This window comes from Carassius auratus, unplaced genomic scaffold (genome assembly GCF_003368295.1).
Source record: "Carassius auratus strain Wakin unplaced genomic scaffold, ASM336829v1 scaf_tig00216332, whole genome shotgun sequence".
Classification (NCBI taxonomy): Eukaryota; Metazoa; Chordata; class Actinopteri; order Cypriniformes; family Cyprinidae; genus Carassius; species Carassius auratus.
The window spans coordinates 658527-681339 of record NW_020528515.1 but is presented as its reverse complement, the minus strand read 5'-3'; the positions used below and the strand labels follow the sequence as shown (position 1 = coordinate 681339).

Genomic DNA, 22813 nt, shown 5'->3' with positions numbered 1-22813 from the left:
AACCAGATGCATGTAAATATATTTTATACTTATTTAATCCGAATATTAATGCCGAAATTCCACAATGCTTATTCCTTGTGAATTGTCTTGATGTTAACATTTTAAGAATGTAAAGATGTATTACGTAATCCAGATTACACAGATACTGCCCAGCACTTTACTGTATGATTTCCATATTCCATGAAACATCATTAATACAGGATAAAGATTTAATGAATATTAAGCGTGCACAACGCAGGCTGGTTTAGTTCACCTCTGGTGACACGAGGTGACATTTCAAACAGATAAGAGGATATGGAAGTGAGAAGTGAGTGATTGTTGTGTGTGTGTGTGGTTATTAAGAGTCGCAGCACCTCAGAAAACATCTAATAAATCTATCAGGAAAAGATTGTTTCTTTATACTCATACAGTCACAAGATTGACACACTGGTAACAGCACAGGGATGGGCCTTCAGCATACGGGCTAATTGGTTATTATAATGATTATAATATTATGATTAATATGCTAATTGAGTCACTAGAATTAGAAATAAAATGATAGCCTACATTTACAGTATTTTGTGCTTAAATCACGAATTATATATATATATATATATATATATATATTATTTTTTATTTATTTATTTATTTCATTTATTCAGGATACAGTTATCCTGTTTTATAGAAAAATGTTTGAAAACATTTAGTCCGTTGTCATTTGATGTACAGAAAGTATATTTAATATTGTCACGTTTTGTAGGGTAATGATTATACATACGATTTACTCTATTTGTTGTAAAAATAAAATAAAAATAAAACACTATTTTGATACATAATTACACGTACGTTTTTTAACGTTTACGTTTATCTTTAACTGACGTCGAAACGTCCGAGGAGTCGAACGTGACGTTTAATTTGATTGACAGAAATGCGGTCCAATAAATGAGCGTAAAGGGGGCGTGATCTTCTTGCGTAATAATGTAACTCGACTGTCAGCGAATGAGAAACTCTGTTTGTTATAGACGCTCACCTTCCCCAATAATAAAGAGAGGATGCCGTTTCCCTTGGCGACGCGCAGCCAATCGTCGCTGAGCAAGAGGGCGGTGCTTAGACGGGTGGGTAGCAACAGTTGCCCCGGTGAGGACGAGGCGCCATAGTCACGGTAGTCGTGGCGACAAGAACCCAGCAACGCGAATCAACAACAACCTTTAAGAAAATAAAACTCCGCGCCAAACTAAGATCATCCGGCGGGAAGCGACAGGTGAAAGAACAACTTTATTCCATGCATCCTCCTCTTGTTATTTGTGGACAACTGTCGAAGTGTGCTAGACACGGTTTCCTCCGTTCACGCGCCTGAACTCGACTCGCGCCTCTCGCACGCGCTGGCGGTTGTTATGACGATGTCAAATCTGCTACAAAATGGCGGGGGTTGTAACTTGAGCATGTGTTACTTTTTCATTGTTATTTGTTTATGGTGAGCGAGCGTGACGTCAGAAGCGTGTTTGGCGGACTTGATGGCTGGAGCAGACGAGTGGTTTAGGATCACATGTCAAAGAGCGACTTTTGACAGTCAAACTACACGCGACTGTGACTTTATTTCGCTTGTCCGGTTTGCTGGAGTTTGTTTAACGCGAATGACGATGGAATGCAGACTTTCAGTGGATCAAACTCCCGGGAGTTGTGTTTTCTCGGGTTAAAAACTTTGTTGAAGGGAGTCGTCGAACAGCCAGAAATGTGTGCCAGATCAGCTCCAGCGCGGAGGGAGGGAGGGGCGGGGGCGTAGCCTTGGCCTTGAGAGGGGCGTGGCCTGTGAAGTTAAAAGGGCGTGATTGACATATTTCTAACTAGTTATGTAGCTATACATACTTCTCTGCTAGCAATAAACAAAACTTATAATTTTGACCCTTACAATGTACATTTTGGTTATTTCTACAAGTATATAAAGCTCTTTCTGATTCTGATTTTGATATCTGTGCTACTTATGACTGCTTTTCTGCTCCAGGGTCAGACAAGTCTCTGCATACTTTGTTCTACCAGCAATAAACAAAACATACATATTAATACACAGGTATATAAGAAATGTTATATATAATGTAAACTTAAAACATAGAGAGAAAAGTAATATATTGCACAAAATAAAGTTGAGTCAGATTTATGTTCAATAAATAAGACGCTTTATGACGTTTTGCACATACATTTGTCAGCATATTTGAAAAATAAGTTATGAACATATAAGCTTAATGTTTCTACTTTCTTCTCTGCCGGTTTGTATATGTTTTCTTTATATAGAAACTTAAAATAGATGGTATGTTATTGAGGTAAAATCATAGCATTGATTATATGTCTACCAGTGTATTTGGACCAGAGAGAGAAAAATAATCCATCACACAACACAATGTTTTATTATTTTCATGGAATAATTTGAATGGTGTGAGTTCTTTTTAAGCTGTTTTACACTGAGTCTGATGATCAGAAGGTTCACTGTGAAATGTTCTCGCTCTTTCACAGTAACTTCATATGAACGAGCTCATACTGTCATCACAAGACAGGGCACGCAATGCCGCCCGGTGCCTCGAATTCACACAAAATGAGAGCACTGTTAAACAAGTTCAGCCAGCTCAAGGATTTATGTGCATCTGACAGGGAGAGAGAATGTGGTTCGTTTTACATGCAGTCTCACACTAAATGAATGCACTCTATGCATAAGTGAGACAGAATGTCTGACATTTTTTTTTTTAGATAAATTGTTTTTATTTTGATTGATAATGATAAAATATTCTAAATGCATATTCTTATTTCGTATTCAAATAAATATGTAGTTAAACCAGTGGAAATATGCCAGCGAATTTGCTTTGTAAAAATAATGTTTTGATCTTATTACAAGGCACTATTGCTTTTTATGTAATAAAATATTAAGGCAAGACTCTACAGGTGAATACAGTACGATTCCCTTAATCACATCAGTCACATTAAGATAATTGTTTTGTGCAACGAGTTTCCTAAAGTGGAGGAAAAAACTCATTTTGAGAAACCAAACTTCAAAGATCTGTATTGTACCTGAAATCTGCAGACGCAAAGAGACGAAGTATTATAAAATAAACAATTAAATATGCATTTTGAACGTTTTCTTTCCTCTAACCCGAAACAAAGACATGTTATGAAAGCAAAACAGCTCAAAATCGACCAGTGCATGTAAAAGTGCAATTGAAGTGTAACCGGAATAATCTCAAGTGCAATAGCATCTATCATTAAAACAAGTAAAGAAGTCTAAATCTTTTTGCTTTCAACTTCCTGCCGGGCTTAATCCGCGCTTTTAATTTCCGTTTACAGGGGGATTTGGGCTTTTGTCATCATGGCAACTTCAGGCTACCCCTCCGAGGAGCTCCCACCCTCTCAATCACAAGGGGGCAACGTCACGACGGCCTCGTCGACCCAGCAGAAAGCCACTTCCACTACCACCTCGTCCCAGTTCCTCTCCGACATCCAGAGCTCAGCGGGATCCGCTCCTGCACAGACGGCCTCGATCATAAGAGTGCAGGCCACGCCCCCTGTCACTCAAAAGAAACTGGTTCTGGCCACGCCCCCTCAAGGAGCCGTGACAGCAGCGCAGTATGTGGCAGGAGAGATACAGAGCTCCGCCTCCCAGGCAGGAAACAGCCAGAGCGCCCAGCAGTACATAGTGGTGACCGTTAGCGGTGAGCACTCACACTTTACTAGATACATGTGGACTTCACTTTCTCCTGGTGAGGACTGACGCTGCAGAGAAGAGCACAGCGTGTATGAAAGTGTGTGTAATCTGATCTAACAGACACCTGACACTTTCTAGGCCTCTCCCTGAATAGAAGGACCTCGAAATAAACGCGCAAGAGTAGCAGTGCATGTCACAGCCTGACACACAGACATTCCCTTCTGCTTTTTATTTAACACACTCACACATACACGTTTTCTTTCTGATGACTGAACATTGTAGCGCTCTAATTGGCAGCCGATATGACAGCACTGCCTACTCAGCGTCCGCAGACGAACTTCTTACCACAGCAGCTTTATAAACTACCAATACTGAGACCTGACAGACTTAATATAGTGACCACAACATGTCCATTTATGTCAATATCAAAATAAAAAAAAATAATAAAAAAAATAAAATACTTTTATCAGAAGGGATACATTAAATTAATCAAAATCGACAGCAATTTTTTTTTACGACATTTCAAATAACTGCTTTTATTCATCACATCGTCCTGAATACATTTATATAAGTTATTTATATTATATGCATTGTAAACATAAATTACTTGTATATTTAAAACTCATGATAAAAAAAATCAACACTAATAGAAAATTAAAATCTCAACATTACATAAATTCCACGTATGTGTATATGAAATTAATGCTGACAGATTAAAACGTTTCTATATGAAATTAGACTAAAATTGACTCTTTTTATGTAAGACAATCATTTCATACAAGTATATAGCAGATGATGTACATTAATCTGCTGTATGGGAAAAGACAGCAGCAAACACCTGTAGAAAGGCTTCAGTTTAATGCTGATCGCAAAGCCTGAGATATCACCGAATAATTTACTCGAGCAGAGAGATAAACTGGAGGATGCAGGAAAATATAGAATGGAAACCAAAGTAAAAAGCACAGGTAAAGCAAACGTCCTTTCTTGAGCTTGATTTCTCCTCTCTCAATCTCCCTCTCAATCTGATACCTGTGTTTACCTGAGCGAGAGATTTCTCGGCCCATCTGTGGAGATTAGTTGTTCAAGGCCGGCCTGTGAGAGCCTGATATAAAGAGAAATGGCTGCATGTGTGTCTGTGTTCACATCATGTTCTACAGTAGCTGTCTGTACAGTCTGGATGTGCTGTACCGTGAGTATGAGTGCATGTTAACTGATTTCGACGGTTGTGTGTTATGGTTTTGGTATTATTTCCTCCTGTAGGTTTTGTACTGAGCAAAACGTGTCTTCAGTCATTATTTCCTCTTTTCTGATGGCGGTTTTGTCATGTGTTTCCTTCTCAGTTCTGTTTTCTGTCTCTTTATTTTGCTCTTCAGTGTGTCTTCCTCTGTCTCTCTTGTACACACACACACACACATAAGATCTGCGGTGTGAGTTTCAGTAGTGTGAAGTGGCCATATTATATACAGCTGCAGCTTTTTTTTTTTTTTTTTTTACTAAAAATGTACACCGGTTTTTGTGGCTCATGTAATTGAGTTCTTACGGTTACAGTATATTTTCATACAGCTGTACTCAAGTTCATATACTTCTCAAATCTCAAAACATTCTGAACAGTCCTGTTTCAGTTATAGCCTTTAATATGCAAATGAGTTGGAGAATCTGAGGAGTTTGATGATTATATGGCTTGTTTTTTTGGTATGTCTGTCTCTGTGTAGAGGGCTCACTTCACTCGAATGACTCTGAATCGAATTCTCCTCCCGCGGGACAGACTGGCGTTCCCACACAGGTAGTGCAACAGGTGCACACAGCACAGGTAATGCACACACTTATGTACATGTGGGATATCAGAGCCATAAAGATCAAATTAATCCCAGAACTGTGGTGATTTGTGTCCAGCAGAGGTCTGTGGTTCAGGCCACAACCAAGAGTCAAAGTGGACAACTGGGGGTCAGTAATCTACACATCACACCTGAGGTAAAAACACACACACATGAACACACACACTTCATAACACTTCATAACAGTAACAATTTAAGCAGAATGACGTCTACTGTAATGGGTTCATTACTTAGTATATATATATCAGTTCAAACTTCAAAAGCTTAGTTTGATGAAAGTGTGCTTGCATTATATTTCTTTGCAAGCAATGTCACTTAGTTTGATATTTCACAAGGTTTTTGCAATGTAGCAAGCAATGACTTTTTATACTGTACATTTTTTTAAGTGTTTTGAGTGGTCAGATACTTTTGGGGTAGGTTATTGTGATTGTATATTGACTCGATTTCTAGAAACAATTTACAACGAAAAACACCTAAAAATATTACAGAGACCGATGATGTGTGTAATTATAGACCCATTTCAATTATTCCAGTCATTTCCAAAGATTTAGAAAAGTTAGTGGTTGAACAATTAATGAATTATTTGGAACTAAATAATCTGCTGAACTCTAAACAATTTGGATTTCGACCAAAATATTAAACAGAAATGGCTATATGTCATGTTATAGATAACATAAAGAAGTTTGGATCGAGGAAAGGTAACGGGAGCAGTATTTTTAGATTTTAAAATTGCTCTTGATACTGTCAATCATGAAGTACTCATAAATAAATTGAAACAAATGAACTTTTCTCAACAAGCTTTAAACTGGTTCAAATCATACCTGAATTGTAGACAGCAATGTGTTAAAATTAATGGTGTTAAGTCATCACCACAAAATTGCTAACTGGGTGTACCACAAGGTTCAATATTAGGTCCGTTGATCTTCTGTTTGTATATAAATAAATATTAACATAATTAATACAAATTAGTTCCTAGATTTTTATTTTGTTATCTAAATATAAAAATGTAGACAACAATGTATACATTAGTTTTTTGTTTTTTTTAAACAAACGTCAAATCATATCTATATAAAATTCTACCTGACAGTTTAATTTTTTTAATATGTAATTACAGGTGCAAATGAACTTTAAACATTTTAGTCTGTATATATTTCATTTGTTAATATATTGTGTGAAACTGTTATCAGCACTAAAATATAAAGTTTAGTTTAAAATATTGAAGTAAAGATTTAGATTTGACATTATGTAGACATTCTTTGTGATGTCCCCCCTCATACCTGACTCTGATAAAACTGTCTTTTTAAGAGTCTGATGTGAAACTGCTGTGTGTTTGTGTGTAGGTACAGCATGTTTACCAAAGCCAGTTTGTGGAGGGAGACGCCAACTACAACAATACTGCAATGTGAGCATCAGCACACACAAGTGCTTGTGGTGGATATTTAGTTTCTCTTTACTTCTGAAACATTTACCTTTCTCTGTACTTGTCCTTCTCTTTCCCTTTTTCAGTCGTTCCAGTAGTTACCAGTTCACAGACCCCTCCCTCTACTCTCAGGCCACGCCCTCTGTCACTTACTATGAGACGTCGCCCACCACCGGCTCACAGGTCACGTCCCCCGCCAGCACTCAACCTGTGTCTGTGACGTCTGGGATGGGCACAGGGGTGGTCTCCATGTTCTCAGAGGGCAGTTCGGGGATCACCGTGGTGGCTGGCGGATCCTCGTCAGGAGTGGGCGGGTCAGGGGGTGTGGTCACCAGCGGAGGGGTGGGGAGTTATGTGATTCAGGGCGGGTACATGCTTGGTGGAGCCAGTGGAGGGAACCAGAATTTCTCACACAACACACGAGCATCACCTGCGACTGTGAGTGTATTTGTTTTCTTGAATTATGATTCAGGGTTTCACCTAAAGAGATTCACCCAGTGTTGTTATTGGTGACTAAAATTAATTTTAGTAATTGAAATAAAATACTACAAGACATTTCATTAGAAATTTTAATGAAAAATAGAAGTGTTGCCTGGGCGGTTAACTGGAATACAATAAGTTTATGTACTAAAATTACTAACAATAATTAATAATAATAATTAAGCACATATCAAAATAATAGATAAATAAAATATAAATATAATATAAAATAATAGAATAACAAAATATAAATAATAGGATAATAATAATGGCACATAACAAAATGACTAAAACTTTAAAATAAAAATGAAAATATAAAAATAAAGCAAAACAATGATAAAATACACAGAAAAAAAACATTGTTTTCACCCATAAAACAGGTAAAAAATTAGTTTTTGATTGTGTAATAGTCAGTCCATTAACACCTGCCATCTGTCTCCTGTCTGTGTTCAGGTGCAGTGGCTGATGGATAACTATGAGACAGCAGAAGGTGTGAGTCTTCCTCGCTGTACTCTCTACTGTCATTACATCCTGCACTGCCAGCAGACCAAGCTGGAACCTGTGAACGCCGCCTCCTTTGGCAAACTCATCCGTTCTGTGTTCATGGGCCTCAGGACCAGACGTCTGGGCACCAGGTACAGTCACACTGTCCCGACCAGGTGTGATGCAATAAAGCTTCAAGCTTCAACAAGCAATATGAACCATTTTTCTTTATTTGCATATTCATTGTATTGGGTAGCTCCACCCACAGTAAAATCTCTGATCAAGAATTTGCTCCACATAACATTTAAACATCAAATGTGTTCTGATTATCTGTGAATACGCCATGTTTTTTTTATTTGCAAGAATTTTTCAACACAAATTGTATACATGCCAATCTGAGATATAAATATGAAATAAAAAATAACAGTATTTAAAAAAACTATAATGATACTAAAATAACAGAACTGGTTAATATTAAAACAACTGTTTGTTTGTGTGTGTGTGTGTGTGTGTGTGTTTCAGAGGGAACTCTAAGTACCATTACTATGGCCTTCGAATCAAGAGCAACTCCCCTCTCCACAGACTGGTGGAGGACCAGCAACACCTGGCCATGAGACAACAGCCGTACTCACAGAAACAGAGGTCTGTGTGTGTGTGTGTGTGTTTATAGTTTGTGTGCTGTTGATCACGTGCTGTTGTTAGTTTGACTCATAGCCCTCATCTCTTGATAAAGGATAAAGCCTGTGCAGAAGGTGGAGGGACTGACCAATGGAATGGGCCTGGGGTTGGGGCATCAACAAGGGGCGGGGCTATCTGACATCAGTGCACAGGTTCACCAGTATCAGCAGTTTTTAGGTAAAATGAACACAAAATGTAAGAGCAGCTCTCTCTTTTGGACATACAATCAACGCTACATCATCTTTTTGAATCTGTGTGTTTCAGATGCGTCTCGCAGTCTGCCGGAGTTCCCTGAGCTCAAAGATGAGGGTATACCTCTGCCAGATGGACTCCATCCTCAACACGTACACACATATCAGCTGATCTACAGAGAGCACTGTGAGGTGAGTGTGTGTGCTGGATTTCAATGTGTGGTTATTGTAGTGTTTTGGTGGATAATGAGTGTGTTTGTGTGTTTATAGGCGATTCTGGACGTGATGGTAAACCTGCAGTTCCCTCTTGTGGAGACGCTTTGGAAGACTTTTTGGAGGTTCAGTGAAGGACAAAGCAGTGACACGGATTCACTCGACCTGTGAGACACATTGGCTTAAAGTACAGTCACAAGTGCTGTGATGTTGTGTTGTGTCTCACTGATGTCTCTGTCTCTACAGTCATGATGAATCAGAGAAGCGTTTGCCCAAGTCGGTTCTGCTTCTGTTGTGTAAATATGAGCCCATTCTCAACTGGGCCCGCCAATGCGACAATTTACTGTACCAAAGCCTAGTGGAGATCCTCATCCCTGATGTCCTGAGACCAATCCCCAGTGAGTTCTCACAACTCTACACAAACTCTATATAAAATTCACTCCAGTGAGTTACATAACTTTACATAAACTCTATACAGGCTACATCCTAGTGAGTCACATAATTCTACACAAACTCTATATGATAACTATATAAACTCCATCACAGTGAATTAAAACTCTTCACCATCCTTTTACATAATGCTGTACATACCGACAAACTTTCTGTAAACAAGTTACAACATTACACAAACTCTATATAAACTCTGTCCCATACACTTACAAAATGTACTAGTTAAACTATATATAATCATCATCCTCCTGGAGATACACAACGATGTACAAACTCTATATAAGTTACACAATTCTATACAATTCTATTTCAACAGCATGCATAGTAAGTTTCCCAACACTACAGTAACTATATAAACTCTATTAATTTCAACTATTCAACTTCCTGCTATATAAACCTCAGTGAATCACAAAATTCTACATACAAACTTCATATAAACTCAGCGAGTTAAAACACAACACAAAATCTATTTGCACTTCATTCCAGTGTTACAACTCTACACAAACTCTATATCAACTCCACCAATTCTATTAGACACAAACCTTGCACTTATTCAGACTTCATGTAAACGACATCCCCAGGGAGTTACACAGCGCTACACAAACACCATTTCAGTTGGTCACAAAATTCTACATAACTCTGCAAACTGTATAAACGTAATTTCAGTAGTTACAAAACTCTACATTACTCTGTACAAAGTGTATATAATGACTATCCTCGGTGAGTTACATAGTCCTACACAATGTAAAACTAACTATAAAAATGATTGTCCCTATGATTTATAAAATTCTACACAACTCCATACAAACTTTAAATTAAATTCAGAGAGTTACACAACCATGCACAAACTCTATACAGCCTTAATAAACATCCCAGTGGGTTACAACTCTACATCAACTCTATCCACAGTGAGTTAACTAACTATTAGAAATAATCCTATAAAACCTAATACAGTTTTGCTCAACATCCCCAGAGCTACAAAACTCTAGTTTCCAAAACTTTATAAACAAGCTCAGCCATGAGCTACACACATATATATAACATTTCTCACACTCTATACAACTTGATATAAACCTATAAACTCCATAATCTTTTAAATGCACAATTTGAGGGAAAAAAGTAACAGTTGCTTAACTGTATGCAACAAAATTAAGATATTGTAAACTCTATATTAACTCTATGCACTTCAACAGAACTCTGTACAGCTTAAGATTCTCAAAATGTTCTTGTAGTTACTGCTGCAGGACTTGAGATCCAGACTTGCAGAAATTGAAATGTAGTCTTCCTGTCTTCATTTTGACTCTTTGTGTTGTTCACTTCCTGTAGGTGCCTTAACTCAAGCCATCCGTAACTTTGCTAAGATCCTGGAGAACTGGCTGACCAACGCCATGATCAACATCCCGGAGGAGATGGTCCGCATCAAGGTCTAAATCACCACAGATCTCCTCTTACTTCCTTCTGTTTTCGGAGTGTTTGTGCTAACGCCGTGTGTGTGTTGTGTAGATTGTGTGTGCGGGAGCGTTCGCTCAGACTCTACGGCGCTACACGTCTCTCAATCATCTGGCTCAGGCGGCCCGCGCCGTCCTGCAGAACACGGCTCAGATCACACAGATGCTCAGCGACCTCAACCGTGTCGACTTCACCAATGTACAGGTAGCACGGCACGCTCGGTTCATGTCCCGTCATCCCCAGATCTCCCTTCAGTTCTTAATGTACAGCTGTATATGTGTGTGAGTTTAGGAGCAGGCCTCGTGGGTGTGTGGCTGTGAAGACGGTGTGGTCCAGCGGCTGGAGCAGGACTTTAAACTCACCCTGCAGCAGCAGAACTCTCTGGAGCAGTGGGCCGCATGGCTGGACGGGGTCGTGTCGCAGGTCCTGAAGCCGTACACCGGCAGCCCGGCCTTCCCCAAAGCAGCCAAACTCTTCCTGCTCAAATGGAGCTTCTACAGGTGAGATTCACTGCATATTAAAGTCCCCATGAAATCAAAACATCAGCTCTTCGGGTTTAAGTATGAATATTTTAGTCTTACGGTTATCTGTAAACTAGTGTGCTTCAAAACAAAGATCAAATTTGCATCGGAAATGTATAGTCTCTTTTTGATGACATCACCTTGCACTTCAGCTTCTCATCAAACTTTCTGTCCTATTAAATGCTCTCTAGAATCTGAAGCATACCGCCCCCTACCTTATAAATAGATGCTTAAGCTGTTTCTGTCTTTTTAGGTTGTTAAAAAGCTGTTGGCATGTTAGAAGTCGAGTATGTCTTTAGTTGTTATATTGCCGTAATCTCACAGTGTTTGTGTGTGTTTTGTAGTTCTGTGGTGATCAGAGATCTTACCCTGCGCAGTGCCGCCAGTTTCGGCTCGTTTCATCTGATCAGACTGCTGTATGACGAGTACATGTATTACCTGATCGAGCACAGAGTGGCACAGGCCAAAGGAGAGACGCCCATCTCTGTCATGGGAGAGGTGGACACACTGACACACACATGCATGCATGCTGTCAAACACTGAGTCATGCAGGGACTTAACTTTGTGTTTGTCGTTTCAGTTCGCCTGTCTGAACAGAAGTCAAAGGTCAATGGATCCTGATAAAGGTACGTACAGAAACGCACTCAGAGACTTTCTTTTCATAGGAAACTAGCAACCACCCAAACACTGTAGCATCAGGAAATCTCATTGATTGTTTGTGTGTAGATGAGGAGGATGAGGAGGAGGATGATGAGACGGATGAAGATCAGGACATGGCCATTCCTGTGGTTGTGGGGAGGAGTCACTGGAGCCGCCCACCAAACTCGCCCGAACCGAGCTCTTCAACAGCAACAGCAACACACCAAACTAACTGTTGTCTGTGCAAACATGGACTCTATATACTGAGCTCTGTCTCTGGGAGCCAGTTTGGGATTGAAATACAATCTTCAGTTTTGGTAATTATTAGAGGAAGTTCAGTTTCGGTTCATTTCATGTTTGAGTTTCCTGAGGTGAATCAGCCCTCACAGCTGCTGTATGATCTAATGCAGCTTTTCTAGAAAACGGTAACAATCATATGCCTTAATTAAATGCACACACACATTTTCATTGCCTTCCCTTTGTCAATCTTAGCTGCCATGTGTGTCGTGTATCGACTCTTAAAGTTACAGTTCACCCAAAATTAAAAGCATTTGCCATCAAGTCATTCCAAAGTCATCTATCGGCAAAAAAAAAAATAAACGAGTAAAATAGAATAAAGAAAGAAAGTTATATAATGACGTGAGGGTGAATAAATGAAGATGGACATTTCATTTTTTGGGCAGACTGTCGCTTTAAGATTCCAGTTTTGATGCATCTCCATCTGCTTCATGCTGCCATAGAAATCATTCTTTGCCAAAGCCAATCATGCGTCACCTAGGCCTGCTCCTCATTAATATTCATGATGAGTGTGGTCATTTAAGGTGTAGCTAAAAACTACAGCAGCAGATTTTGCCTTTCACAGCTGTATAACACCATGTCCTTCCATGCTTTTGACTTTTTCCTTCTTTACCTAATAATGCAAATGTTATATTCAATTATTGTGCTTTAATCAGCTGTTTATTTTTGATGCTTTTTGATTTGAGTCTGATGCTGACAGATCAAACGTGCCTTCAGAGAGTTATTCAATCTAGAGATCCATAAATGCATAAATAAATGTCAAAAACAATCATGAGAATGTTTTTTTTTTAATTCTGAAATCTCATCAGGCCTCATTTGTGAAACATAAGCAGAATCAGTTTAGTGTACATTATCAAGTTTGGTTGAAATGAATGAGATTTGGTGTTTAATATATAATGAAAGCATCTTTTGTTATAAAGAGAGTCATCTGTCATTTTTCCTCATTTCACACGATTCATTCATTCTGCATCCACATTAATGTAGCCGAGCACAAATGATTATTTTCTAACAAACACTGAACACATGTATTAGTGATGAGTACAGAGATGTTTTGTGATTGGACGCTTTGGTGCGGTTCATGAATATTCTGTGTCTAATTACGGTGGTTTTGACAGCCAATCAGCAGCTAGTGTGTAACTCTCCAGTGGTTATAGAGCCAAATCTAATGTGTGGAATAATTCTGCAGCAGTTTTAATGAAAAAAAAGAAAGAAGATATGCTAGTGATGATTATGAATATTAATGTAACCGTTTAGCACAGGTTTATATTGTTTTTGAATATATATCAAGTGTTTCTTTAATTGTACTATAAGAGTTGCTGAAATTATTCCCATGTATGATTATGCTAATGTATGATATAGTTTTATTCTCTTGTACTGTTGAAACCATAATGGCCTTATTTGAAGTGTACCTGTAGCTGAGATCCATGTGAAAATCTGTATCATTGTGCCTCGAGGTTCAGTGTCCCTTTAAAAGCATCTTTTAAGAAAATTATGCATTTCGATGTTTTGTGTTTGTTATAAACATGCAGTTCACTTATTTTCAGTATTATTGTTTACTAAAAAAATATTAAATCTAGTTTTTGTTAATTGAAATAAAGCTGAAACAAAATATACATTTTAGATGAAAAACGTTACATTTAAAAATGTATCTGAAAATGAGAAATGTTGCAATGAACTGAAATAACATTAAAATTTAAATGGAATATATATATATATATATATATATATATATATATATATATATACACACACAATTAATGTAAAATACTACAACAAAATTCAAATGAAAGCTGAAAAATAAAGCTAATTACAAACGATAATAAAATATCATTATTGTAAATAAATTATATTTAAATAACACTGCTCACTTTGATGCAATGAAAAGTCACAAAACCAGTGAAGTAATGAAGGAATAATTTTTATCAAAAATAAAAGTAAAACAACGTTGCATAAAATCAAGATTCTCATCCAGTCCAGCTGTGAGGCCACAACTAGTATTAAAACAGGGCAGGAGGGGTCGACAGCTTCTGATTGGCTGAGGACTCGGTCTAAACGATGTAAACAACTGCATCCTGAAACAAACAAAACAAATCAAGCTAACTAATATAGATGAGCCCCAAAGCAACGTCTTATTTCTGTGCATGAAAACATCCTGCTACACCTTCCAATAACAGGGCATTTCAAACAGAAAAAAACTACTGCAGTCCATTACACTAACATCAAAACAAGCGTGTAGAAGTGTTCAAGTTTAGTGGAGACAGACGTTCAGCTCTGTTCTTCATTGGGTTGGTGATCACTAATGTGTTTCAAAAAATGTTCCCAGAGTGTCCCGCGCTGTCGTGTCTTTATGTCAATCACACGGATACACGCAACAAACACGACAGAAACACTGAGAGCGGCTGTGTTTGGACACAGCAGAGCAGCACTGAAGAGTGTGAGCGTGTCGTCTCTCTCACAGGACGATCCACGTGGCTCTGTCGTTATCAGCCAACACCTGAAGAGAAGAACCTGCAACCAGCAGAAAAAAAAAGAAAAGAGTGAAAATCTTTCACAAACATCAAAAACAAAACTCTTTTGATCAGTAGTGCAGGTGTATTGCTCATGTGTGTCTAAATCACACCTTTATGCAGAGCCTCGTTGGTCATGCGGTTGATGTAGCGCGAGCTGCTCTCGGGAACCAGCCACCGCATGACGGTGTTCACACACGACTTCCTGTAGGAGCTCCACACGCTTCCACTGCGGCACAAACACACACATGAGAACATCTGAGCGAGGGCAAACAGACAGACAGCAGGGGCCACACATCCGAGGGTCATTACCTGGTCTGACCTTTGACCTCAGTGAGGTCACCGACACCGACTGTACGACACGCTCCAGTGTTCAGATCCCAACTGACCTGCAGACTGGAGTGGTACGACTTCGGTCTACACAAACAGAAAGAAAACAAAGGATTAATGGGCATTTCATCATATGCTTGTATGTGTGTGCGTGTGTGTGTTTACCTGCAGTGTTCATCCTCACAGTTAGAGAACGCCAGCAGCAGCAGCCCGATGTTTATCACCACTATATTGGTCTCTGGGCAAACCTGTTGCCATAGAAACAGCAGAACACATGCAAATAAGAACAATGCATCAATAGAGCGCAACAGCAGAGTAAACATTCCATTCATCTTTGTCATCTTCAGAAGAAAAGAAACCCCATCACCTCGAGGATGACCACGTCATAGTCGCTGAAGGAGCAGAACTGGGAGCCCCAATCGGCATCATTCCTGATGACCTCGTTGATGAGATACTCGAAGTCCAGCGTCAGCTGCTCCACACACACACACTGAGAGAGACACAAACACACAAGAGATCAAACACAGCCCTAGAGCATCAGACGTGTGTGGGATCGACACACACCTGACCGCTGAACTGTCCCGTCACCAGCTGCAAGTTTCGTCCCTTCAGATCCGTCACCGTGAAAGGAAGCAGGACTTTATCATCCTCATCTCCTACAGACAAGAGACAGGCCAGTGTAGTTCTGTTTAGTGAATCAAAAACAGCTGGTGTAGTCTGCTTCATGAATCTGTTTCATAGTGAAATACAGTGTCTCATTCATCAACAAACAGCTCTTATGAATCAGCTCTTTTTAGTGAATCGTAAGTGTACATTATGTCGTAATTTTTTTAAGTGAATCAAAAACATATCACACGTCTGGCACAGTCTGATTCATGAACAAAAGACTCTTGTGAATCAGTGCTTTTTAGTGAATCATAAACATATGATGTGACTTGAAAAGTCGGATTCATGAACAAATGACTTTTATGAGCTGGATGTTTTTAGTGAATCACAAAACACAAAGTTTGTCCAGCAGAGTCTGATTCATAAACAAATGACTCCAGTTCTTGTAATTAACAGTTCAAAAAGACAAGCTTCTGATCATTCATTGAACCTAATATGTCAGAACGGTTTCTGAATCTACATCTGATTCCAAGTGTTTTTTGTGTGTGTGTGTGTGTCTTTAATGACAAGAAAAGATGAGAAATGTCATACCGCTCGGCTGCTCTGACGCACTGGCCTGTGGGAGTCTGTATCTGAGAGTGGTGTAGTTGACGTAAGCAGGCTCAGAGGAGGAAGAGGAGGATGAAGGCTCATGAGGACGTGGAGACAGAGAGAAGACGGAGGAGGTGGATCCAGGAGACATGACTGTGTTACACACAGCACTGTCCTCTGCGTCTGTGGGTAACACTGAACCTTGGTTCTGTCCTGAGGAGGAAGACGAGGGTCCCGGGACCTCTGCGTCGCATTCCTGTGTCTCTCTCATTCGCTCCTCCTCGCTGTGGAATCGCTGGGTGTCTGTCTCTTCTTTCTCTTTGTTTTTTCTGTCATGTTCCCTCGCTCCAGCCTGAGCTCTGCGGAAAATGTCAGCAGCGAACTCTCTGGCCCGCACGGCCGCCTGTGATTGGCTGGAGGAGAGCGGGGTGAAATGGGGCTTTAACTGTCTGAGGTCAGGTGACCCCTGAGACGAGGTTGATGAGGATGAGGAAGGCGATGTAGGTCCGACAGGAGCAGAAGAGGAGGAAGCATCTCTCTTACGGTAGAGAATCTGATTGTTTTGACCCTCCTGATGCCCGTCTCCTACACCCAGAGGAATTCACACAGCAAATTACATCGAGTTCATTATATCAAACTAAAATAAATACAAAAATACACCAGATTTACTATTAATGAAGTAAAAACATTGTAGATACCAGCAAATAAAAGTTAAAATGTAAAATGTTTGAAATGTATATAAAAGATCTTTTTAATGTTTTGAATCAAGTTAGCAAGGCTGCATTCATCTGCTTAAAGATACAGTAAAAACAGGCATACTGTGAGATATTATTGCAATTCAAAAGAGCTGCTTTTATTTAAATCTATGTTCAAATCTAATTTATTTCTGTGATCAAAGCTGAATTTTCAGCATCATTACTCCAGTGTCAAAAGATCCTTCAGAAATCATTATAATATGCTGATTTGCTCCACACGATCACTATTTCTGATATTCTGATAGCTGCTTCATACGTGTGTGGAAAACATTATGCATTTTCTTTGATGAATAGAAAGTTGAACAGCACAGAAATAGAAATCTTTTATAACATTATAAATGGCTTTACTGTCAATTTTGAACAATTTAATCAATTTACTGAGTCCTTCCTTAATAAAACGAATTATGTTGGTGCCAATAGCAACTGCGCTCATGGCCACCCAAGTTCGATTCCTGTCTTGAGGTTCTTTGCTGACTCTATATGGTCCAGTAATTTGAATGAACCAGTCAGTTTGAAGAACATAACTATTGAGTAACGACATTCTTTTATTCATTTAATTGAAAAGAACTGTCCAAACAATCTAATTTCCTAAAACACGTGGCATAGAGAGAAAGCAAACACACACATCCATGTGGACATCAACAAACGGACGTGAACAAACACTGGCTGTGTACCTGAGCAGAGGGAGATGGCGCAGGCCACCAGAGAGTAGCTGGTGTTGAGCAGAATCACCTGGTCCTTCTTCAGCTGCAGCGCCGGCTGGAACGTCGGAAACGGATAAACCACTTGATAGCGAGCGTTCAGAACATAACCGTGCTGCAGACACTCGCCACCTGCACACACGTGAACGGAGAAAAGTGTTTGTTTTTGTTGCTAGGAACTGGAAAAAGCTATTGATCAATGCTAATAGTACACCAATGCACCTGTGCGTATGGTGGACACGGAGGACGCGGGGCAGCACTGTTTGCACGGTTGTGCCGGAGGCATTGAGGTGATGGTGATGTAGATGTCCCTGTTGTTCTCATCACTCATCATCATGTTCATCAAGGCTGAACTGGAGCTGCGCGTGCTGACAGAGCACAGAGAGCACATGTTTAGATGACCGTAATAACCCAGACACTGGCTCATAACACACAGCACAGAGGAGCAGGGCTCTTACTTGAAGCCAAAGACCACCAGCTTGGAATGATCATGGTGCCACTCGCAAACGGTCAGATAGAGATCGCTGTAGATGTCCTCACCTGCAAACAAACGCACATGATGCACCTGCAGAGAGACACAGATAAAGTTCATGTAACATCATGGGGTAATCTTAGTTTAGATGTCTGTTTAGTCTGATCTTATATCAGTTCAGTTCATTTTGTTCACAAAGCACAGTTAAACAGCAATGGTTGATCACTGTGCTGAACAGTATTGTTTGAAAGACATCAAAGTAGGCAAAAAAAATGATATGACAAGACAAACAGTAGCCTAATCATTTTTAAATAAGCCCCTGTTGGCTCATACACTATAAGCTTTCTCTAAAAGATTGTGTGTTGCAGTTGTTCTAGTCATAGGAAGGCTGTTCCATAGTTTAGGCAATGGCGAAAAGCCCGGTCACCTTTTTCTTCAGTCTGATCTAGGGACCAATAAGAGGTTCTGATTTAATGACCTTTGACATCTAGCTGGGGTGTGTAAACCTGTAAACAGTGCCAGTCCATTTAAAACCTTAAAAACAAAAAGTAAAATGTGGGAACCTTTCCATTGTACAAAAGATTATTTATAGTGGCAAAAGGTTCTTTGGATTATTAAATGTTCTGCATGCTAAGAAAAACAAAATGGTTCTTTTTAAAACAATTCACTGAAACGTTCTTTGAGGAACCCAGAACGGAACTTCCATGGCATCGGTGAGAAACCCCACTTTCAAAACCTTTTTTTTTTTTTTTTTTAAAGAGTGGAGTTTCAGTCATACATGCATCATCAAATCAAAATATTTGTGTGCATTACTGACAGAGCAAATAAAACATAATACATTTAGAAATAATCATCAGAAACCGATCTGAAATAATGTAATTTAATTGTAACTTGCACCATCACAAACTTTAGTTGACATTGTCTTATTTTACAGATATCTATGTTGTTAGATTACATTTTAATTAAAATGGACTGGCAGCCAGTGCAAAGGGAGTAGGACATGGGTAATGTGTTTGTATTTGCAAGTGCCAGTCAAAAGTCTAGCAGCTGCATTTTGAACTGTTTTAGGGGATTCCTATATGATTGGCTAATATCGATATACACTGAATTGCAGTAGTCTAGTTAAGATGAGATAAAAGCATGTCTAAATCTCTCAAACTCAGCACACTTTAAAAAAACCTTAGCAAGCTGAAAAAAATAAACTAGATTTAACTAGTGCATTTACATCCAAGTGATTTAATATCAGACACACAAGCAGTTAAAGTACTCAAACCATGGATGTCATTTGGCTTAAAAGACATTTTACATTGGAGTGTCGTCAGCATAACAATGAGCAGAACAATAGTGCTTATTAAAAACTGAATCCATTAGGATTATATATACAAAAAAAAAGGGAGCTAGGACAGAACCTTGAGGAACTCCACAAGTCTAAACTGATTTAGAGGACGAGCACCCAACCACACAAACTGAGAAAGATCAATCATTCAAATACGAACATATGTACCTGTTTGAGGCGGCTGTGCAGGTTGAACTCCCACCAGTACAGGTGATACGTGTAGAAAGAGAAGTCATCGTCTTCGCCGCAGTCACTGGTGTAGGACAACACATACCGGCCACATTTGGTGAAGCCCAGGAAGATGTGCCTGTGACAGCAGACAGACAGACCAATCAGATACAGCATTCATATCACTCCGATAACGGACGGGACGGATCGCATCTCCTCCTCACCCTGCTCTGAGGAACTCCTCGCTGACGATGGTCTTCAGCGGGACGCAGACGCGGGGAGGAAGTTTCCGGAAGAGCCGCTGAGAGAGATGCCCATTCAACTGACAGATTTAAAGAGATATATGAATACAGTTACAGAGTAATACACTTGGAAATATTGGCCATAAGTACAGTTAAATTGGCTGTTAAACTGACTTTGTAGATAAAATTGCTTAATCAATGTTGTTTAGGTTAAATATTAAATCCATGATAGTTATGATGATCATTTTTGCACTGAACACTACCTGAGGCATTTCTACCATTCATTCATGTTAAATACTGACCTATTTAGTATAGACCTATACCATAATGAGATTGTGTTTAGGGTTGAAAATGTTATTTCAATGAGAATGATAGATGTCAGTGGAGAATAATGCACAACCCACTTTTGACCATTGTTGGGCATATCAATCAGATTCATAATCAAGAACATTGTTTGTTGTACATTTATATTTTCCCCAAAGAACCGTTTATTGTAAATAAAAATGTGTCCATTGTTGCGTCCATTAAAAGGTTCACATATATACTAATGACAAACACTAAGGGACACTTAAATGACGGTAAATAAAGCTACAGCTAAAAATGCTAATAACACACACATTATTATCTACGTTACGCTTAGAGGAAAAACCATTTCACGTTATTAATGCCACTTTTGTCCCAAATCCCAGTTTCTGCCTACCCGCCCACGCGTGAGGAGTTTGACGACGTGATCTTTGTGTTTTTTCAGTTGTTTTTGTTTGTTGTCGTTTTTCTCTGATTTCGAGCTGGGCGCCATTTTTGATTTTTGCCAGCTCTTTGGATTTGCCCTCAGTACAGCCCGGACAGCTTTCTGATTGGCTCTGCGTTCTCAGCTGAGGGATTTGATTGGTCAAAAACGTCGTCAATCAGAGAAACGAGGTTGGGTGTTCTGCTAGGAGTTTCTCAACGGCTCTGGGTTCTGCGTAGTATTCACCAATCAACAACTCTATAATATAAGTAACGAATATTAAGTGTTTAAAAGTAATTGTTTCAAAATTAGTTTATATTTCAAGAGGTTTCTGCTTAATCTGCTAATCTCACACATAATGTCAACGACATTAAAAATTATAATTTATTTTATATTTTATATTCCATCACACTGTCACATTTTTAAACGCGATTATATTAGTAAATAAATGTAAACTTTAAATTAAGTTTTTTTTAATTAAGTTTCCATTATACATTACTGTCACACTGTCATATTGTTATTGTCGAGACTGAAGGTGATCTGAAGGTGTGTCTCTGTTGAAATAGTTGTTACATGAATGTTTGTGTGAAATCCCCTGCCTTTCATTTACACATCCCAAGCCATTATTAAGCTTTATTGACATTACTAATGCAAAATATACAGTGTCAATTATTAATTAATATTATGATATAATGATTAAACACAACTATTCAATAAAACACTAAAGTATATATTTTTTATGAGTTTAGTAACCGCCCGAGATAAATAGCTCAAATTTACCCCGCCCCCTAATTACAAACGCAAGAAGGGGCGTGTCTCTGAAATACACAAGCAGGAAACATGGCGTCGTTGGCAGGTCGTCTCTCTCGGGCTTTTTTCCTTAGAAATACGGCATCGCTGATCCGCAACACTGGCCCGAAATCAGTAAACGCACCAGGAACGTGTTTCAGCCGAACCGCCGTGTCAACCACAACGGGGGGTGTCCTTCCTAAACCAGTTAAGGTGCGTTTATACGTGTCTAATTGCAGCTAGAGACTGCCAAAGGGACGCAGCATCTAGGGTTGGGCTTCGTCCTGGCCAATCACAATTAAAAATGGCTTGACTGACACGACCAGCAACCAATCAAATGAATGGTGCGGCACGTATCTTATAAAATAAGGAAGCATTCGTGTACGGTTGTTTTTATAAATCATTTATTCAAAGACATGTCAGTTTAATGATATTTAAATTTTTCCGTACTGTTTATACAAAACTCATTTTCATATTTTTTATTTTAAATGTACATTCTTCAACCAGCACCCATATATTCCTATAATTATTTGTAATAATTATGAATAATATTACATTTAAGCTTTCATATTTCCGCAGGTCCCGTTCGGTCTGACCCGCATGTTTATAGTGGTAATTCCGTTCCTGTATGTCGGTAATCTGATCAGTAAAAATTTCGCTGCTCTTCTGGAGGAACATGAGATCTTCGTCCCAGATGATGATGATGATGACGACTGAGTGCAGGTACACGTAATACATCAATTTAATAACCATACATATACTATGCGTTACTGTGTGTATGTGGTTTTCAGATATTCATGTTCTTGTTTTTTCACTCCAGCAGTCTGAAGATCCTCTGAGCTGTTCCAGATGAACAAGATATATTTGTGCAATAATGAAGATGGTCAACACATTTTGTGTTTACATCCTGCATTACACTAACCATGTCCACAAGCCAAAGTTTAATGCTGTTTTTATGTTTTTGAATATTGTCAAAGACAATATGACTTGAGGTTGCCCTCCTCAGCTGCCTCTCTTCTATTTAATAAATTGCTCGAATGTTATTTGCTGGTTCTGGTTTTGTTATATATGTAATGTGTTTTATCATACATGATTTATTTTACAAGATTTAACTACAAGACAAATACATTTGTGCAAGGTTTACTAAAAATAAGCTTTATGAGATTACTTTTATTACTTAAATATTTGTAAAAAAATTTTTTAATGTTTTGTATTTGTTACTATATGTTACACACATTTATATATATATATATATAGAGAGTGAGA

At 38.9% G+C, this 22813-nt stretch overlaps 3 protein-coding genes across 5 annotated transcripts; 2 read left to right on the top strand and 1 right to left on the bottom strand.

Moving 5' to 3' along the window:
- The first annotated feature begins 977 nt into the window (after positions 1 to 977).
- On the top strand, positions 978 to 12622 carry LOC113097571 (MHC class II regulatory factor RFX1-like). Of its 2 annotated transcripts, none has more exons than XM_026262813.1 (18): positions 978 to 1240; positions 3310 to 3674; positions 5380 to 5477; positions 5561 to 5638; positions 6843 to 6904; positions 7009 to 7360; positions 7856 to 8037; positions 8408 to 8527; positions 8619 to 8740; positions 8828 to 8946; positions 9025 to 9134; positions 9214 to 9365; positions 10744 to 10841; positions 10921 to 11070; positions 11158 to 11366; positions 11732 to 11885; positions 11968 to 12013; positions 12114 to 12622. In XM_026262813.1, the coding sequence occupies exons 2-18, from the start codon at positions 3332 to 3334 to the stop codon at positions 12443 to 12445; spliced, it is 2727 nt and encodes a 908-aa protein (XP_026118598.1). In that variant the 5' UTR covers positions 978 to 1240; positions 3310 to 3331; the 3' UTR covers positions 12446 to 12622. The 2 variants fall into 2 exon arrangements, with proteins under 2 accessions (XP_026118598.1, XP_026118599.1); XM_026262814.1 differs by having other exon boundaries at positions 981 to 1240; positions 5564 to 5638.
- Positions 12623 to 14217: 1595 nt separating this feature from the next.
- Positions 14218 to 20844, bottom strand: LOC113097582 (DDB1- and CUL4-associated factor 15-like). Its single transcript, XM_026262831.1, has 13 exons — positions 20732 to 20844; positions 20014 to 20111; positions 19790 to 19928; positions 18272 to 18378; positions 18036 to 18181; positions 17787 to 17945; positions 16358 to 16942; positions 15725 to 15816; positions 15528 to 15650; positions 15326 to 15408; positions 15143 to 15247; positions 14944 to 15059; positions 14218 to 14831 (listed from the first exon to the last, which is right to left on the bottom strand). Exons 1-13 carry the CDS (start codon positions 20825 to 20827, stop codon positions 14776 to 14778), a joined length of 1905 nt encoding a protein of 634 aa, XP_026118616.1. The 5' UTR covers positions 20828 to 20844; the 3' UTR covers positions 14218 to 14775.
- Positions 20845 to 21562: 718 nt separating this feature from the next.
- LOC113097584 (essential MCU regulator, mitochondrial-like) lies at positions 21563 to 22590 on the top strand. Of its 2 annotated transcripts, none has more exons than XM_026262837.1 (3): positions 21563 to 21760; positions 22127 to 22270; positions 22371 to 22590. In XM_026262837.1, exons 1-2 carry the CDS (start codon positions 21599 to 21601, stop codon positions 22262 to 22264), a joined length of 300 nt encoding a protein of 99 aa, XP_026118622.1. In that variant the 5' UTR covers positions 21563 to 21598; the 3' UTR covers positions 22265 to 22270; positions 22371 to 22590. The 2 variants fall into 2 exon arrangements, with proteins under 2 accessions (XP_026118622.1, XP_026118621.1); XM_026262836.1 differs by having other exon boundaries at positions 21565 to 21760; positions 22368 to 22590.
- Positions 22591 to 22813: the final 223 nt, after the last annotated feature.

Bases quoted from the DNA above. Each gene is read 5' to 3' on its own strand.
- LOC113097582 (XM_026262831.1), bottom strand. From the start codon at position 20,827: ATGGCGCCCAGCTCGAAATCAGAGAAAAACGACAACAAACAAAAACAA. The intron at 18,182-18,271 runs GTAAGAGCCCTG...GTGCTCTGTCAG, and splicing joins CTGGTGGTCTTTGGCTTCAA to CACGCGCAGCTCCAGTTCAG. The intron at 14,832-14,943 runs GTGTGATTTAGA...TGCTGGTTGCAG, and splicing joins CAACGAGGCTCTGCATAAAG to GTTCTTCTCTTCAGGTGTTG.
- LOC113097571 (XM_026262813.1), top strand. From the start codon at position 3,332: ATGGCAACTTCAGGCTACCCCTCCGAGGAGCTCCCACCCTCTCAATCA. The intron at 8,947-9,024 runs GTGAGTGTGTGT...GTGTGTTTATAG, and splicing joins TCTACAGAGAGCACTGTGAG to GCGATTCTGGACGTGATGGT. The intron at 11,886-11,967 runs GTGGACACACTG...TTGTCGTTTCAG, and splicing joins CCATCTCTGTCATGGGAGAG to TTCGCCTGTCTGAACAGAAG.
- LOC113097584 (XM_026262837.1), top strand. From the start codon at position 21,599: ATGGCGTCGTTGGCAGGTCGTCTCTCTCGGGCTTTTTTCCTTAGAAAT. The intron at 21,761-22,126 runs GTGCGTTTATAC...ATATTTCCGCAG, and splicing joins TCCTTCCTAAACCAGTTAAG to GTCCCGTTCGGTCTGACCCG.